This window comes from Primulina huaijiensis, chromosome 18, assembly GCF_012295235.1.
Source record: "Primulina huaijiensis isolate GDHJ02 chromosome 18, ASM1229523v2, whole genome shotgun sequence".
Lineage (NCBI taxonomy): Eukaryota > Viridiplantae > Streptophyta > Magnoliopsida > Lamiales > Gesneriaceae > Primulina > Primulina huaijiensis.
In genome coordinates this window covers 5,569,166-5,586,689 of record NC_133323.1, presented here as the reverse complement: position 1 = coordinate 5,586,689, position 17,524 = coordinate 5,569,166, and the positions used below count along the sequence as shown (strand labels likewise).

Below are 17,524 nucleotides of genomic sequence, written 5' to 3'. Positions count from 1 at the left end.
AGTTTTATCAAAGATTTTTCCCAGTGTCGTACAGGAAAGACAAGGGGGCGGAGTTTGCCAATTTGAGACAGGGTCAGTTGAATATTGAAGAATATGTGACCAAGTTCTCTACCTTGTTGAAATTTGCTCCACACGTGGCTGACAATGAAGAAGCCGTTGCTGATCAGTTCATCAATGGTTTGAATCCCGAGATTTTTACTCTGGTGAACACAGGGCGACCGAATAACTTTGCTGATGCTTTGAATAGAGCAAAGGGAGCCGAAGCTGGCCTGATAAGGCAGAGAGGAGCCGTATATGTTCCTCCAGCACGGGGACCACAGCAACCACCTCCCAGATTCGAGAGTGGTAGCAGCAGTGGTGGAAAGGCAGAATTTTTGAAAGCTAGAGTAGAGTGGTTTAGTACGTGATCTAGTAACTAAACTTTAGCTNGTGTTAACAATGTTAAATCTTTTCCGGTTTTCCCTTCTCTCTGCACTTTCTCGATAATGTATACATTTTAAAAGCGTTTACCTTGCATTTTCATGGTTTTGCTGTCATATAGTCGCTTTGAGAGGCAAGAAGAATGGCCGGGGAAGCCAAAGCCTGACAATCCTACGCTTTTTTGTCTTTGAATATAGTTGCTTTTCATATTTGACAAACGTTTCAGCCAGAAAAATATTGCTCCAAACTTTGCTTCAGATTTGGAAATGTTTTGGTACCCACAAACTGTTCAAAATTCAAATGTCGTTCCATAGGAGGTATATTGACCAAAAAATTCAAAAAAAAACATCAATGGTGAACTTTGCTTCAGATTTGGAAATGTTTGGTACTCACATTGCTTTTTTTTAGGCTGTCTTTGAACTTGTTGGTGGCCGAGGCGAAGTTCTCACCTGTTGTGCACGGCCAGATCAGAGATGGGTTCACGCCCATTCTACTTTATTTTTGCAAATATTTTTTTTAATCTATCTGTTCTGTCCATAGTTGGATAATTTGTATACTTCACCTCCAGATGTTCATTTGTTGGGCATGAGAGGGTGTGTTAATCGTCTCACATATATTGGATAAAATATCTGAGAGTTGTATAAATGGACTTGAATAATCCTTCTTCATTGAGTTAGTTTTTGAGGTTGAGTTAGATTCAAATCTCAATCTTAACAAGAGCTAATGAATGTTAAGAGGAAATGAATTCAGCTACATGATTGCGCTAATTTCTTTCTTTCTTTTTTTTCAAACATTTGTAATTTTCTCAAACAAATGATCCCGGACAGTCATTTTTTCCATGTTTCTGTAGACTTGGACGTTAGACCAAGAGATCCCGAGCTTGCACATTTTGATTTTTAAGTGGGTTTTGAATGAAGACATCCATTTCTAAGAGGTACGCGAACCCCATTCCTATTCTGTGTAATTTGCACCATCCTTTGCTGCATCCTTGAATTTAGCTTTCACTTGTGAATAACATGTTCACTTCGTCTACATTTTGGGATTATTGAAATGTGATCACCATCTTGTTTCTTTTGTCGCTCTTTTCCTCTTTCCTTTTGTTCACTGTTTTCTCTCTTGGTATTAGGAGTTTTCGTCGCCCACTCGATCTTCTTCGCGCCCCCACACCAACGATTGCATATTCGAGCGTTCTAAAACGCAAAAGTACGTTTCTAAATCTTTTTCACGCATCATTCAATTCATATTATGCATGTTTTGTTTATTTTCGCATGAAAAATATTGGAGTTCAAATTGCTTATCATTCTGATGATTATTTTTAAAGTTTTGAAAATGTATATTGGGCACCTTTTCAAATTCATTTATCTTCATTTTCATCAACATAATAATTACACCAAAACTATACACATATGCTCTTGATGATGCATTCCATATTATAACTATGGACAGGTGAGGACAATTTAGAGAATTTTTCAGTTTAAGTTAAGTAACACATGTATTACAAAATATCTTTCTAAATTTTTATTTTAGTTTTTATGTAATAAAATGAAACAAAAATATAAACAATAAGCTTAATCTTGTATCTAGTGTGTAATTAAATAGTATAATCTAAACAGAGAAGTGAATGCTCATATATGTGTTGAAAGTGGGAAGCTAGTGTATTGTTTAAAAATATCATTTGACATTAATAAACTATTTCTCTTGTGTAATATGTATAATTTCCACTCCTCTTCTTGACACTCTAAAATCGCATAGAGAGATGTCATAATCCTGAAATTATGTTATTTGATAATATTAATCAAATTATACGTTGTTATATATTTATTTGGTGTTCATTCTTAAATTATTTATACCTCATCACACAACACATTGTTGGGTTTGCTGTCACACCGACCATTAAATTTCTATATGAAATTTTTTGAATTGCAATGACAAGTTGGAAGAGTATCTTGTGCATGTCAGTCCATTCAAGTTTTATTCCTGTTAAAAATGTTGAATATCAACAAATTAAAAACATGGATTACAAAATATTATGATAGTTTATATATATACACACTATAACAACATTGCAACCTTGGAAAACAATTTTGAGATTTGTGGGCACATAGTTCATGACTAACTAAAATTTTCTTTGATGCACTATTATATCTCAATTGATGATACATTGTGTGGATTATCCAAGCCTATGAATGCATCATTTTCATTCTTGCAATTGAAATAATTAAAAAAATCACGATTTTAATTTAATAACTAAGGTTGGTGCATAATCGAATTTAAAAGGACGACTAATGAATTTGTACCTCCTAGTAAAATTTATCACGTTAATGATACACTTTCACATCAATATCTTTATAGTTGAATGTTCCTTAACACGACTTTGAAAAAACTCAATACTTTCAGTAAAGGTATTGAAACAATACACTAATTAAATTAACAATGATTAATTTTCCTTTGAAAGTACATTTGTTTTGTTCAATGGAATATATTTTCATTTAAGTATTATAATCTGGATTACATAACTCACTAAATAAAAGAAGAGTTGGACAAATAAGAACTAAGTGAAAATATTAAATTTTAACTTGGCATTTTTTTAAGATTTTGGTGAAGTTTCTAAACTTCAACCGATACTCAATTTCAAATTTTCAAACTTCTTTGATTTTGGAGCCGTGATTGATCAATTTGCTTCCTAATAATTTAAAACAACACACATCCAGTATTAAAGTGCTCAAGTGTCTTGGGATTTATGGGCAAAGCTGAAATTTTACGGAAATAAGGCGCAATAAATAAAATTTTAATTTTTTTAAAAAATTGAATTTGAAATGGGGTGCTGGTTCAAGTTAACGAGATTCACCGAAATCTTTCAAAAAAAAAACAAACAAACAAACAAACACACACATACACAGACCACGTTGAATTTCACTGCCTTCACTTTGTTCATATTTGAATTCAGCTCGTCTTTATTTTAGAGTTTCATGACATTTAAATTATACTAAGTTAATGATAATACATTTATCATTGGACAAAAGAAAATTAATCATTTTTTTGCTAGGAAAATATTTTCAATACCTTAATTTCGTTTTATTTTTTCAATCAGAGAATAGAGCCTCGAGTTGTTAGATAAAAAGAACATGAAATTTTGACTAATTGATTTGCTACACCAATTTAAAGGAAAATATGCAAATATATATAACTGTACATTTAACTATAAAGATATTGTTGTGAAAGTGTTTTATTAACGTGACAAGTCTTTTTGGAAGTTACAAATTCATTAGTCGCCATGCACGTTGAATTTGATTAGACATTTTTTAATTATTAAATTAAAATTGTGATTTTTTTAATTAATTTCAACTGAAAGAATGAAAAAATAACTCATTGAGTTGGATAATTTACACATTGTATAATTGAGTGGAATTCCATGTGACAATGAAGAAAAAAATTAGTTAGTACTGAACTATTTGCCCATAAATCTCGAAGTTGTTTTTCAAAGTCGGTCATTTTGTTATCGTGTTTGTATACAAACTATACACAATATTTTGTAATTCAATTTTCTAATTGTTCATATTCAACGTTATTAAAAAGAATGAATCTTGAATGAGCCGACGTGCACAAGATGCTCCTATAGCTTGCCACAACGATTCAAGAAATTTCATATAAAGATTTTATAGTCGATGACATTAAACTTGACAACGTGTTGTTGGATGAGATATAAAAAATATAACGACATGAACACCACAAAAATATATATAGAAACATATAATTTAATTAATATTACCAACTTATGCAATTGCAAGAATATAACATCTCTATATGCGATTTTGGGTTGACAAGAAGAAAGTAAAATACACCCACAATAAATCGGTACTGTGTGGTAACAGAATTGTTCATCAATCATAATGACACTTTTAAATAATACACTAGCTTCCTAATTTTGACATGTGTATTCATTCACTTTTCTATTTTGAGTGTGTTAATTAGTTATATATATATATATATATATATATATATATCATTTTACTACATGATAAACTATTATTATGTTCTAAAAAATTACATAAACACTTGATATTCTTATGATTAGAAATGCATATGCCTTATTAATTCAATTTGAATATTTTTCAAAAATGACATCACCATGTTGTATTTATAATTCAATAAAAGTGTATATTTTTGGTATTATTGTTTTGGTGATGATAATGAAGATATATGAATTTGGAGAGTGTCCACCAGAAGGTCAGTACCAAAAGACAAAATTTAAAAAAAAATAGAGGAGATTATGTTTCGTGCCAAATGTATTTGTTTCGATGTCATATTCATAAAAAAATACGCTAAAACTACACAAATCCCATGTTGATGTTCCATTTCCTGTGTTCAAATTAAACATGTACAAAAACTCTTATGAACAAGTCAATTTTGTTAGACAAATCTTCAATCCGAATCATGTATTACTTTTTATGTTGAAAATAAAATTTTTTTTTACTGTAGATATAGATCCATTTAACCAGATATTTGCTCTAAAATGTAAGTCTGACATGTTGAAGATATTTAGAATTACTTTTAGTTCATATAACATAGAATAGATATATTAAAAGGCTTTTATTTTACTTCTAAAAAAAAAAGGCTTCTATAAACTTTAGAATATGTACCATGATTTCTGGACATGTAAATCAAGGGCAGATATCAATAAAATGGATTCATCCTATACAAATACAAGTGCAAATATTAAATAGCCATTCAAAATAAGGGGTGCGAACACCGAAACAAGAAAGTTGAAAAAGAGTAACAAATTTTATTTTTTCTCTCTTGAATTGAGGGGGCGACCAAGAAGCATTTGTAAGTTGATTTGATACTGAAATGTCATATATTTTTACCACTTTTTTAATGTTTTATATCGATTTTCATCACAAAAAAGCATGTCATTAATACAAATACTTGTTATTCATGTTTGTGTACTCAAAAAACATATATTGATATCAGTTTTGAAATATTTAGTACTTGAATATCATATATTAATATCACATTTTCAATATTTTGTACCGATTTTTTTCCGGGGAAAGACATTTAATTAATAACAATATTTGTTATACATATTTAATTACTCAAAAATCATATATTAATGTCATATCTGAAATATTTTATGCTCAAATATCATATATTTTTACAATATTTTCAATGTTTTGTACCGAATTTCATCCGAGAAAATAATTGTGGGCCATGGAACACATAAACATTTTTTTGTGAAACATAGATGCTATACTATTTTTGGTCTTAAAAAGACTGAACACACTTATACAACATAGTTGGGGATTTATTGATTATTTACTCTTTACTTATGATTTTTTTTCCTTTCTTTCTTTTAGATTGTACTTTTGAGGTGTAATTTTTGATTTTTCCTTATATATAGATTTTGTGATATATGCAAATCAATTTATTAAAATTTGGTAGTTTTTATATAATTAATTGAATCTTGAAGGTTTATTTTGATTTATTTTTATTTTAATATATTATTTTTGTTGTCTGTATAATTGAAATGGTTTTATTGTATTTACGCAACCTCGTATATCTCTAATATTTTTTTACTCGTGTTCTTTTACATTTGATTAAAATTTATATTAAAAAATTTGTGAGACGGTCTTACATGTCAATTTTATGAGATAAATATTTTATTTGTGTCACACATTAAAAATATTACATTTTATTATAAATATAAACAAAATTGATTCATCTTAAAAATAAAAATATCTGAGACTGTCTAACAAAATACCTATTAATTTATCAAATCTATGTATCTTAATATGTTTTTGACAAAAAAATTATGATTTATATTTTATTTTAACCCTTTAATAAAGAAATTCCTGATTATGCCTTCGGTAACGTAGGAAGACGAAGGGTGAGCAGTTCCAGAGAGAAATTGTTAAAGTTGAAGCAGGTAAAAAATCTTCTACCCATGAGCTCTCTGCTCTTCTTTCATGGTGGCTGGTGCCAATCAATTTGTTGCTTGATTCGAAGATACGTGGGGCTTGGAAACCCATGTTCGATAACTTTATTTTTGTTTGTTATTCATCCTAGCGACCCTGAAAGATGTCGAACTCGTTTATCTTTGAATTTTTGCTGTAAAAGCGTTACTGTTATTATTACTAGTTTTTTGTTAAAATCAACAGATTCTCCGACGATTGGGATAAACAGTAGTCACCACAAAGATGCAATCTTTTATATAGAGCTTGGTTAGTTTTGCTTATTCATGAACCAAGGTTTTTTCGGCTTAGATAACTTAGCTTTCAAACGTGGTTATATTATTTCAAAATTTTGGTGTTTTATTGAAGAAATTACGACCCAAATTTCTTTGTTTTTTAAGTCTTCTCTGGGTGACATATTTGCAGAGTTTTAATTCCTTGAAAGAAGCTTGTTAGGCCTTTTTTGCGACGCTCAATTACAACTTTCTTGTTTCGGTGTTTGCATCACTCATTTGAAAGTTGTAACCTTAGATACAAATTTGAATGAGTGCGAATGGTGGGGCTATTGTCTACACGGATTTTATTGCATGGATAATTACTTCAAATTTATTATCTCAAACAATGTTGCGTTGCTTTTTTTTTTTTTTTTTTTTTTTTTTTTTTTTTTTTTTTTTNCATAATGTTTCCATTCCTGTATAATTTATCATGTTTTATGTACTTGTGCTTGAGCAAACCAGAAATTGGCTAAAGAATGAATCCGCTCGACAAGCTTACATATGACGAGTTGAGCCTCTATACTAATTCCTTTAGCGAGAGCAAATGCATCGGTCATTTCCAGTTCGGCAAGTTTTACCGTGCAAAATTTAATTGTCCTGATCGGGAACGACATTTTGTGGTGAAAATATGGGAAACTGGATATAATGTTTTACGTTTAGCGGTATGTCTTTTACAAAGAATAGATATGAGATATTTGTGTTGTCGTGCTGCATGACATTCATAATTGTACTTGTATAGGATGAAGTCATTTTATTGCGCCATGAAATGATGCTTAATCATCCGAGCATGGTACAAATGTATGGATTCTGTGCTGATGGTGAACATCTTGGTGTGATGTACGAGTTCCAGGCTTCTGATTCCGTATATAACCTCATTGCAAAAGGTATATAACTTTTTATCCCATTTTATGCACAATTAGCCGTCGCCCATCTAAGAGCTCCATCTCATGCAATCTTTTAATTAAAAGAAGTTCTTCAAGTACATTTCCCATATTTTTTGTTCTGTTATTTGGATACTTTAATTCCTGTCCCGTCTCTCTTCTCTCTTCATTAGATGTGGTATGTTGTTCTGTTTGTTGACATTCTACCAGTCAAGCTCCGCATGTTTTAAACTTGAATATTTGTCCAGCAGTTGAATGTTTGTTGATTTGAATGAATGTCACCTCCACAGTTAACCCAACCCTCTTTAATCTATAGATTCTTTTACGTGGCTGCAAAGAATCAAGGTTGCCCTTGGAATTGCTAGCCTCCTCAAATTTTTGCATACCGGATATCTGCGGTACTTACCTCTCATAGTTCGCAATCTTGATGCTGCTCATATATTGCTTGATGAGGTGCATTTTGGATGGTTCTCTACTCATCAAAATATTTATGGCACTACGAAATATACAAGCAATAATTATTTCACTTGTCATGCAGTATGGTTATCCAAGGTTATGTGATTTCAGCATGGCAACCGGTGGAATTCTTCCTGATAGAACAGTTCATAAAAACGATCATGTCAATGGATGTTACAGTCACATCGACCCTTATGCTGGCAAGAAAGGTATTTCATTTTCATATGATATCCTCAGAATAATGCCTTAGATTGATTCAAATTTGCAGCTCTGCCCCTCACATTTTACTCATTATCTCTGAACATAATTGAGTTTGAAATTGTTGATTGATTTATGGTTCTGTTTAAATGCTTTTTGAGCTTGAAATGCCTCAATTTTTTTTCCTCGAGGAACAAAACAGAAGTGAGTTTTTTTTTTTACAGAATGGAACATATAGTTGGCTTGTTTCGATGATGATGTTGCTACAATTATTTGTCTTAATCTATTTAACTATTTTTCTACATGTAGTAATATATTTCATTGCTAATGGAAGTCGTGGAGGCCAGTAGGAATGATAATAATCTGTTTATGTTGCTGATACATAGAGATTGGTGAACAAGGAATTGAGAGAAATCAGCATTTGTGTCGTAAAGAATAATGGAAAAGGCCCGGAAGGTGTGTCATGCGTGTGAACACATATAAAAGCTACTCGTGACTGAATTATAGGATATAGAGTTATAAAGGTTGCTTTGAATAAAACAATGATATTACTGTTTGTAAGAAGAGTTAGCGTTTTGGTACAAGGATTTATGCATAAGTGTGAATAGATGACCACATATGGTGTTTATTGGTGGTTGAGTGCTTATGAAATAGAACTATTACTGTCAAGAAAAAAATTTGTGAACTCCAAAGAAATATGAATATCAACATTTTGCTATTTTTTTCATTTATTCCTCTCCATTGTGATTGTCCTGACTCCTGAGCAAGCTGTGAGGAGTAGCTTGAGCCCGCTCAAGTCTACTAGTGTCGCTATGGTAAAGGAGTTTAAGCTGGGTTAAAAGGCAAACTGCATTGGGTGTATAGACATTGTTTACTCTTGAAATACAAACTAATGAGCATCCTCATTCCCTAGAAGTATTCAGCTTCCAGATTTGCCTACCAAGCTGCACTCTTCAATTTGTTCTTTAGTTTTACATTATCTTCGTTTTACTGAAGTATTGTATGGATTTTATAACCAAGATTATTTAGAAGGTTTTGTATTTGGATTTGCTTTTAGGCAAGTATTCAGATAAACAAGACGTCTTTGCATATGGGGTTATACTGCTAGGTTTAATAACCAAGAAAGTTTACACGGAAGAAGATCGGCAAGCCCAATTACCTTTTGTTCATGAATGGGCACAGAGAGAACATATCGCTAATGAATCAGGCAGTGTCAGGAAAGCCACCCGACGTTCACTTGTCCATGAAAGCTTAACGAAGGATCCTGATTTTGATTCAGCTGATGGGGCAGAGATCACTACCATGGCAATGGAATGTATAAATGTATGCGACTATGAACGCCCCACCATGAAGCAAGTTTTGAGGTCTCTGCTCACACTTCCGGTTGTTAAGCAGCATGCTCCTTTTCTAAGAGTGAACAAACTGCTCCACCCCCATAAAAATGGTCTCTGAGTGAGTCACTTATATTTGGTTCCATTTGTTATTTATCTTTTACGTAAATGAATCTTAGTAGTTTAGCTGGTGGTTGCAATCAGACGACTGTATCTACTTTAGGAATTCGATTATGACTCTAGGATACCGTTGATGTAGTTTGACTCTCTTCAGTATCATTGTTCATTTTCGGGGTTATGTTTGGCAGTTCCTTTCATAATTTTATTGAGCTAAGATTTTATTTTATGGAAGATTTGGAAAAAACACACTCCATCTGCATCTATTCAACAAAATGATCTTTTTAAAGTTCAGATTTGTGTAAGACCACTGACGCAATTCTCCCGTGTCGGAAGGTCATAAACTTTAGCAGCCTTTGTTCTATTAAACCTCCATTCTAATTTCCGAGTTAATGGTTTCCAAATTACACTTGATAAAGTGTAAAATCACAAGTCGGTGCAGTTTTTTAAATCTTGGAAGCTCGTAACTGCTATCTTTGGTGCGCTATGGGTAAACCCAAAAGGTCTTCGCAATAGTCTACAAACTACAAATACTTTATTTCATTTTAATAGGTCGAGTTTGTACTTTTGCTACATTCAATTTGTCTTTGATTTTCTGTCTTCTATGTTATTTCAGATTGTATAACCGTTTATCACGAATTTTTGCATGTTACGTGATAGAAATTCTGATATCTATTATTTCGTTATTTCTAAAATCTACTATTCTATCTATATGTACAGTTATTATTTATTGTGATGAAAGCAAAGCTTGTGTTGTTATCCTTGAGGTTGAGTTAATAGTTGGATGCATGAATATACTGAATAATTTAGTTTTAGGTAATGATCTAGATGAATATGTGGATGAAATTGTTAAGTTGATCTGAGATGTAAAATCGTAGCACTTAGAGATATGATTATTTTAAATTTATGAGATTGGGTTTATAATATTTCAAATAAAATTTATATTAAAAAATTGATTTTTATAAACCACTTTGTGACTTAGCAAACCAACAATTAAGAAGAAAAGATTGTTGGATGCAATAATTGTCTCGTTGGGTAGAGTAATCAAAATAAAACGTGGCGCTCGAGATGTTATACAGTTTAAAATATTTGAGTTACACAATTACCATCAGCTATAATTTTTTGTTAAACGACAAGCTCTCAGTCCTTCATAATTTAATGGTTCATAGAGATTTCTATGCTGATTTTACTAATTGGAGCAAAAAAAATGCAATGGATGGCACTAAGCATTCTTAGGTGGGCTGTGTGGATCTTGTGATGGGGCGATTTGGTTGAACATGCTCGAACTTCATGGGTTATTGGTGTTAGTTTTCTCAGCTTTTCGTCCCAACTGATGTCAGATTTTTTAGATATTAATTTTTGAAAATAATCTTTAATTATGTTAGATCTCAAACTAGGCATGCAAAAGAAACAAAAAATACGACCGCTGGAATAGACGATGAGTTTGCAAATTAAGTTCCGAGGAAGAAGATGAATATTCCAAATCAATTTTAATAAACCGTTGACAAAATGTGAAAAAGCATATTGTATTTTTTCCCTTTTAAAGTTGTAATTTTTTAACATTCAAAGTATTTAATAAATTTATAGTGCATTTTTAATCATTTATTAAAAAAAATGTCTGGAACCGGTTCTCGACCAATGCCGGAAACGATGGCGCCGAAACCAGCCCAGAACCGGTGCCCCATTAGGCATACTGGTTCCAAACATAGAAAATTGCTAGTTTAGTCTGAATTGGATTTTTTTTTTAGTTTTAACGATATAATTTGTCAAAATTTAATTTTATAATTTTTTAAATATATTTTTTCTTCAAAAACTACTAAACCCNAATAGATTTTATAAACATTAATCCAGGATAAATACGATGCTACACCAGTTTCTACCAATATTATCATGATAAATCAACACATCCCAGCCTAAATAATAGTGCACTTACTTCTGTTGCCATTTTATTGTGGGGAATGCATCATGTTTACTCCTAGAAAGTCTGCATGCCGCTTAACTACTTTGAGTCTCAGCAGTCTCTTCACAACTTGCTTCATGGTAGGTCGGTAATAACCAGGATCACGAAGGCACTGTATACCCAGGACAGTAATTTTACGACCATCTAGAGGATCACAATCACTTTCAGCTGCTAAACTTTCGTGGACAAGTGAGTATGAATCCAAGTTACTGTTATATTCCTCCCAGGCCCATTCATTAACATTCGGTGCATTCGATAGCCTTTCTTCTTCAGTGTAAACTCTTTTAGAAATCAAACTCAAAAGTATAGTCCCAAATGCAAACACATCTTGTTCACGTGACCACGTACCTGCAGAAAACCCAAGAGCACATCTCACTGCAAATCAACAATGAAACCCGACACACTTCTGTGGTAGTAACTGCTATGTAGGAGCCAAATGTTGTGCTGAGAATAAGATCATATATTGGTGTTTTATTTGTAAACAAACTAATCTACACTTTGGTTATGGAAATCAGCTATGAATTTTGTAAACAACTACCTTCGTGTGGGCAGCAAACCAGTAGCCTAATGTCAAGCTTAATGATATCGGTTTCGTGTTATGCCTGATGCACAAGTACTTTTTTTCCAATGAAAAAAGAACTTTAAAAATAGGTAGAAATCAATAAACAGTTTTTTAAGAAAAACATATTCTATAGAAGCAGCACTATGACAGTTTAGTGGCCCACGACAAAACTACAGTTTTGATCTTTACTACAGAGAAGCTAAGAATACAATGGGTGGCGTACCTCGGTAAGCTGCATACGCGTCGATATAACCATAACACCCAATGACCACCTCCTTTTTTACCTTTGTTCTGTCTGGAAATATCCCACCAGTGATCATACCAAAATCACATAATTTTGGGTTATGGTCCTGCATGATAAGTGAATAAATTTCAACTAACGATAACTTTATACCATAATCCTAGAATTGGCGAATTAGGGAAAAGACCTCCTCGAGCAGTATATGGGCAGCATCCAGATTGCGAACAATGTAGGGATTGAAATTCGGATTTCCAGCGTGTAAAAATTTGAGAAGACTAGCAAATCTGAGGGCAACTTTGATTCTTTGAAGCCAAGTAAAACCATCTACATATAACACATGTTTAGGTGAAAAATAATTGAGATGACATGTGCCATAAGTGAACAAGTACAAAAAACCCACATCTCAATCTTAGCATATCGATCAGCAACATGAATCATTAATGACATCTCACACCAGACACAACAGAATTTTACCAAAGCACAGACAAAAAAAGATTCCTGAAAGTACTGAGCATCAAGTCTGTTTGTGATCAAGTAAAATGGATACATGTTTTGCTCTTCTTTTTCTCAGTTTGCTACAAACATTAAGTTTAGGCTAACCACATCATATAAAGGAGCATTATCCAACCAGGTCACAGAAGATTTTTTCTCCGCCATACTTGGTTCCTTACTGAATCGAAGCTAAATATTATCATCTCTTCGAAATCACTTGTTGGACTACCATCTCAGCATTGTTTCCCTTCTGCTTCGATGACCTACTAGTGTACAGACTACACCAATCAAGTGTTTGAACCTATTTTTAGTGGTTGAGGTGGATATTCTGGATGTATCTGCTCAAAGGCAGAGCAATTTTCTTGTTTTATTTAATGAGATTAATTTATTTATTAGAACTTGCAACTATTGTGATGTGCAATAATTTCTCTAAGCGTATCAGCACACAATGGATCTCCACCTGGTGGGCAGCTACCCTTGGGTAGAAAATATTAAGTAAAAACTTGACCAAGACTGAAAATATCAGAAAAGAGAAGTTGGGTACCTTCCGGAATGAGGTTATAGAGAGAATCAAGTGCCTTGAGCTCATAAACAATGCCAAGATGTTCACCATCAAAGCAGTATTCGCACAATGTTACCATGGCAGGATGACTGATTACTGTGTGGTGGCCTAGTAAACTCAGCTCATCCTGAACAAGCAAGCTATTAGTCATCTGTCAGACTGCTAGACAATGGAAATATGAAATGTGCATTCTCCAGAAGATACCATACAAATAATCTAGCCTCATTTTCTCCAGGTAGATAGTTGTATATAACAGGAACTTCCCATATCTTCACCACCACATGTTGGACCCCACCCTTTCGTACAATTTTTCCATGGTAATATTTTCCAAATTGGAAATGGCCAATGTAGTTTCCCTCACTAAAGTTATCGGTATAACAAATCAAACTCTCGTAAGAGACTTGTGAAAGTGTATCATAACCCATTTCGCCAATCTTCCAGTCCAGCCCAACTGTCCAAGAAGTTCTTTACTTCTGTATGCTAGTTCACAAAACATAAATTATTACCTCAAGGAGACACCATTTGTTGAAACAGTAACCTTTTAGGAAAATATAAGCACAAGCAATGTAAATCAACAATACCTTCACGACAAACAAATAGCTACAATTCAATAACTTGTGTACATAGCCTATGATGTATCATCAGGTTGTAAGTCCTAATGCATAAGCAAGAGGGTACTTGTCAATATCAATCCATCTAATGATCAGCATATCATTGCAAAAACGTCAGTTAAGAAGAGATTGAGTTAGAAGTTCAGCATAATTAACCGATCGATTGTAATAAGAAAATTATTTTGAACTAACAAGAAAAGTAGGCAATATTCAAGCTAGCCTGGGTGAAAAAACAAAGAGTAAGTTACATTAAATTGAATGTCGACTACAAGGTCTCCAGTTGGAATAAAAAAGCAAAAATTGAAAGACACTACTCACTAAGAAAACAGAATTCCACAACCCACTTAGTGTATATCCTTAGCTGAAAAAAGCAACAAAGAAAATATTAAAGTTCGAGAAATTCCAGTTAAAAAAACGAAGGAAGATTGACAAATATTTTGAAGGGAGAATCGTCCACCTGCTTTTCATAGAACCCAAGAAAATAAAGTTTGTATTCAGACAGAAGACATTATTATGGAGGATCTGGGGCTTTGGTTTTGTTGGAGGTGGATTTCGAAGAGAAGGTAGATAAACAAGCAAGAGGGCACATATTCCCCGGTCTCAATTACATAATCAAATATGGATTTTTTTATTCATATTTCCTTATTTAATGATTTCAAATCTTCTAATTAACTAACTATTAAAAAGATAACAACTCATTATATAACATCTATTAAAGCAAACTTAGAAAGTTGTGTGTATCAATGTTTTATTATCGGACCGTGATCGAATTAATTTATCTTAATATAATATTTCGATTGTTCAATCAGACAGTCAGACCGAGTACTGTTGTATTATATAAATAATAATATAATATAATAAATAATATATTTTAATTTCTAAATATAAAAAATAATGAGTATTCTCAAAAAAATAAATGAGGGTGAACCGTCCACCCGGTTTTTGAACGGTTCATTGATTTTTGACCAGTAAAAAAGTTTGTTTAGTACCAGACCGGTTCCCAATCAAACAAGCCAGTTTTAAAAACAATGGTTTGTATAATTGACATTTCTAATTAATTTCTTAATGTGTGTAAAAAAAAAAAACTATATAATTGGAGATGAATGTAGCAATATGTTTTTCCACATTATTTGTGCTAGTGCTTCAATGTAATTGTTGCGTGTTTGTATAATATTTTTTGAATTATTAGTTTTTAGAGTTAATTGCAATAATTGATTTTATTTTAATTTTTTTTACTTTATATTAATTTANACTAGTTTAATGTATAATAATTATAATCTAATAATATATTAAATAAATATATTTAACGTTTTTCATGCTTTTATTTTTGAATGATAATTCGAATAGCTCACAAATATATTTGATTGTTTCGAGTAAGCTCAAACTCGAGTCTTGATTCAAACCAATTTTGAGCAAAATATATCAACTTTTTAAATCATAAATTCGAGCATTAAATTTTTTGTAATATTCGACTCGAGTATATTTGTTATCACCCCAAGTTTAGAGTGAAGTTTGCTCTCCACTGTAGAAGCAGACTTCATCGAACATCACCACCTTCTCAGTTTTAATCACATACGTCAATAAAACCTATTGATTCTAAATCCTCGAGTCCATTTAATAAATAGCAAATAATAAATATGAAAATGACATCATTCACACATTCTCAACCATCATCATACTTTGCGTCTCTTTAAAATAATTTTACACGAAGAACTTTAAACAGTCAACATGCACCTAAATATGACATATAAATACTAAAAATGGCTAGGTCATCTCTTTTTAGATTGTAATATCTTACTTTTGGTGAAAATAAACAACACCGAATTGTTGTATGGTACAACTTCTTTTCTATGTATTTACATGTCATTAGCCGGATTGCAATAAGTCAAGCCCTACTAGATTCTACGTCTTGTCGGAATCTCAAAACCGTTACAATGACTGATAACCTCAAGTTTCTTTTTGATGCAAGAACTATAGTGAAATTGGTCTTCAAGTCAGACTTCGCAAAGTTCAAAGCTACCGATAAGCTCATCTATCTCAGAAGATTTTTTTTTACCAATTATGCACAAGAAACAAGGTTATCAGAACATCATAATGTCAATAGAACAAGAGTTTACTGCAGTTATTCTCTCTCGTGATGTCAACTTTTAATAGCCGTTTAGTTTCATATTTGGCAAGGCCACTAATTATTTAATTCAGTGTGCGATGTAATTAGAAAAGACCAAGACAAAGTTTCTTTTACATCAGATAAAGCTGTTGAGAAGTGTCTCTCAATGTTGGCTTGACCACTGAACATAACTTGTGGGTTGGGCGGCGATCACAACCGGAAGCAAGGGTAAAGGCCAGATGCATTTGGTGCAGATGGGAATAAATTGTTATGCAGTTAGCAGGAGGTAACAAGTAACTGGATGGACTGGTGCACACATATATAAAGAGAAATTCCAGGATATAAAATAGAACTATCGCTTTAGATAAAAATATATATATATATATATATATCAGCACTTCGCGACTTGTTTAATTTATTTTTGGAGATTGTTCAAGCTGTGAGGAGTAATCTTTGTGGGTTGAGTTGCTTGAGTCATGGATTGGCGCGGAGAGAATATGATTGTGAAGCTAGTCAATCAGATAGTAACACCATGTTCAGTAAGAGATTGCAATTTTTCAAACATATCAAGGAAGGATAATTAATAAGGAGTTATTATATTTTGGCCAAATGGGTTTTTTTTTTTTAAATAAAAATTAGTGAAATTAAGTTTTTGAGCTAACACTTTTATTTTATGATTTTTTATTTGCAAGTATCAATGAGAAAACACCGTTTCTACTTCATCCTAGAGAGCCAGCATACATAAACTGTAGCTTTTAAAAAAATTTAAATAAGTCTAGTTTTTTTTTATGTAAAAAAGAGAAATAATTTTGAAGTTTGGATAAATTTTTAAAAATATTTTTGTTTTTATTTTAAAATAAATCTATAAAAGTTTCAAAAGCTAGAAATTATAACTTATGAAAAACACTTTTTAATTTTAAGAGCTTTTTAAAACTGTTTTTGTAATAAAACACTATAATTTCTAAGAAATTTTTTTTATATATAAAAAATATGTTTAATCTGTTTATTTCTCCAACTAAATGGGCTCTTTGTGTCAAACATATGTTTTTTTTTTATTTTATTTTATTTTATGGTCATTCACTTATTTGCGAGAATAAATATATTTTGAAGTGGATAATTATAATTGGTGACTTTTAGTTTTTTTTTTTTATTTACCTATACTGATGTGTGATGTGTTAAAAAAGAAAAAAAGTAAACAATCATTTCCCAAAAAAAAAATTATTTAAACAATATTTTAGTACAAACTATTGATATATGCAGTTTATGACATAAAAGACGTGCAAGTTTAATGATCAAAATTTGCAAATAATATTAAATTTGAAAAGTAAGATTTTTTAAATATTATTATATATATATATATATA

The 17,524-nt window shown here is 31.8% G+C and overlaps 2 protein-coding genes across 8 annotated transcripts; one reads left to right on the top strand and one right to left on the bottom strand.

The window, feature by feature from the left end:
* The first annotated feature begins 6,259 nt into the window (after positions 1 to 6,259).
* LOC140964017 (serine/threonine-protein kinase BIK1-like) lies at positions 6,260 to 9,931 on the top strand. 6 transcript variants are annotated; one of them, XM_073423499.1, is made up of 7 exons: positions 6,326 to 6,343; positions 6,576 to 6,638; positions 7,098 to 7,305; positions 7,383 to 7,527; positions 7,841 to 7,977; positions 8,063 to 8,189; positions 9,236 to 9,931. In XM_073423499.1, exons 3-7 carry the CDS (start codon positions 7,120 to 7,122, stop codon positions 9,628 to 9,630), a joined length of 990 nt encoding a protein of 329 aa, XP_073279600.1. In that variant the 5' UTR covers positions 6,326 to 6,343; positions 6,576 to 6,638; positions 7,098 to 7,119; the 3' UTR covers positions 9,631 to 9,931. The 6 variants fall into 6 exon arrangements, 5 of the variants coding, with proteins under 5 accessions (XP_073279598.1, XP_073279599.1, XP_073279602.1 ...); XR_012172801.1 differs by lacking the exon at positions 6,326 to 6,343 and adding an exon at positions 8,488 to 8,634 and having other exon boundaries at positions 6,351 to 6,638; positions 9,236 to 9,365; XM_073423500.1 differs by lacking the exon at positions 6,326 to 6,343 and adding an exon at positions 6,412 to 6,427.
* A 1,512-nt stretch (positions 9,932 to 11,443) lies between these two features.
* Positions 11,444 to 14,646, bottom strand: LOC140964043 (probable serine/threonine-protein kinase PBL17). 2 transcript variants are annotated; one of them, XM_073423532.1, is made up of 7 exons: positions 14,528 to 14,646; positions 14,373 to 14,415; positions 13,653 to 13,923; positions 13,426 to 13,570; positions 12,577 to 12,713; positions 12,372 to 12,498; positions 11,444 to 11,934 (listed from the first exon to the last, which is right to left on the bottom strand). In XM_073423532.1, the coding sequence occupies exons 3-7, from the start codon at positions 13,866 to 13,868 to the stop codon at positions 11,573 to 11,575; spliced, it is 987 nt and encodes a 328-aa protein (XP_073279633.1). In that variant the 5' UTR covers positions 13,869 to 13,923; positions 14,373 to 14,415; positions 14,528 to 14,646; the 3' UTR covers positions 11,444 to 11,572. The 2 variants fall into 2 exon arrangements, with proteins under 2 accessions (XP_073279633.1, XP_073279634.1); XM_073423533.1 differs by having other exon boundaries at positions 13,653 to 13,916.
* Positions 14,647 to 17,524: the final 2,878 nt, after the last annotated feature.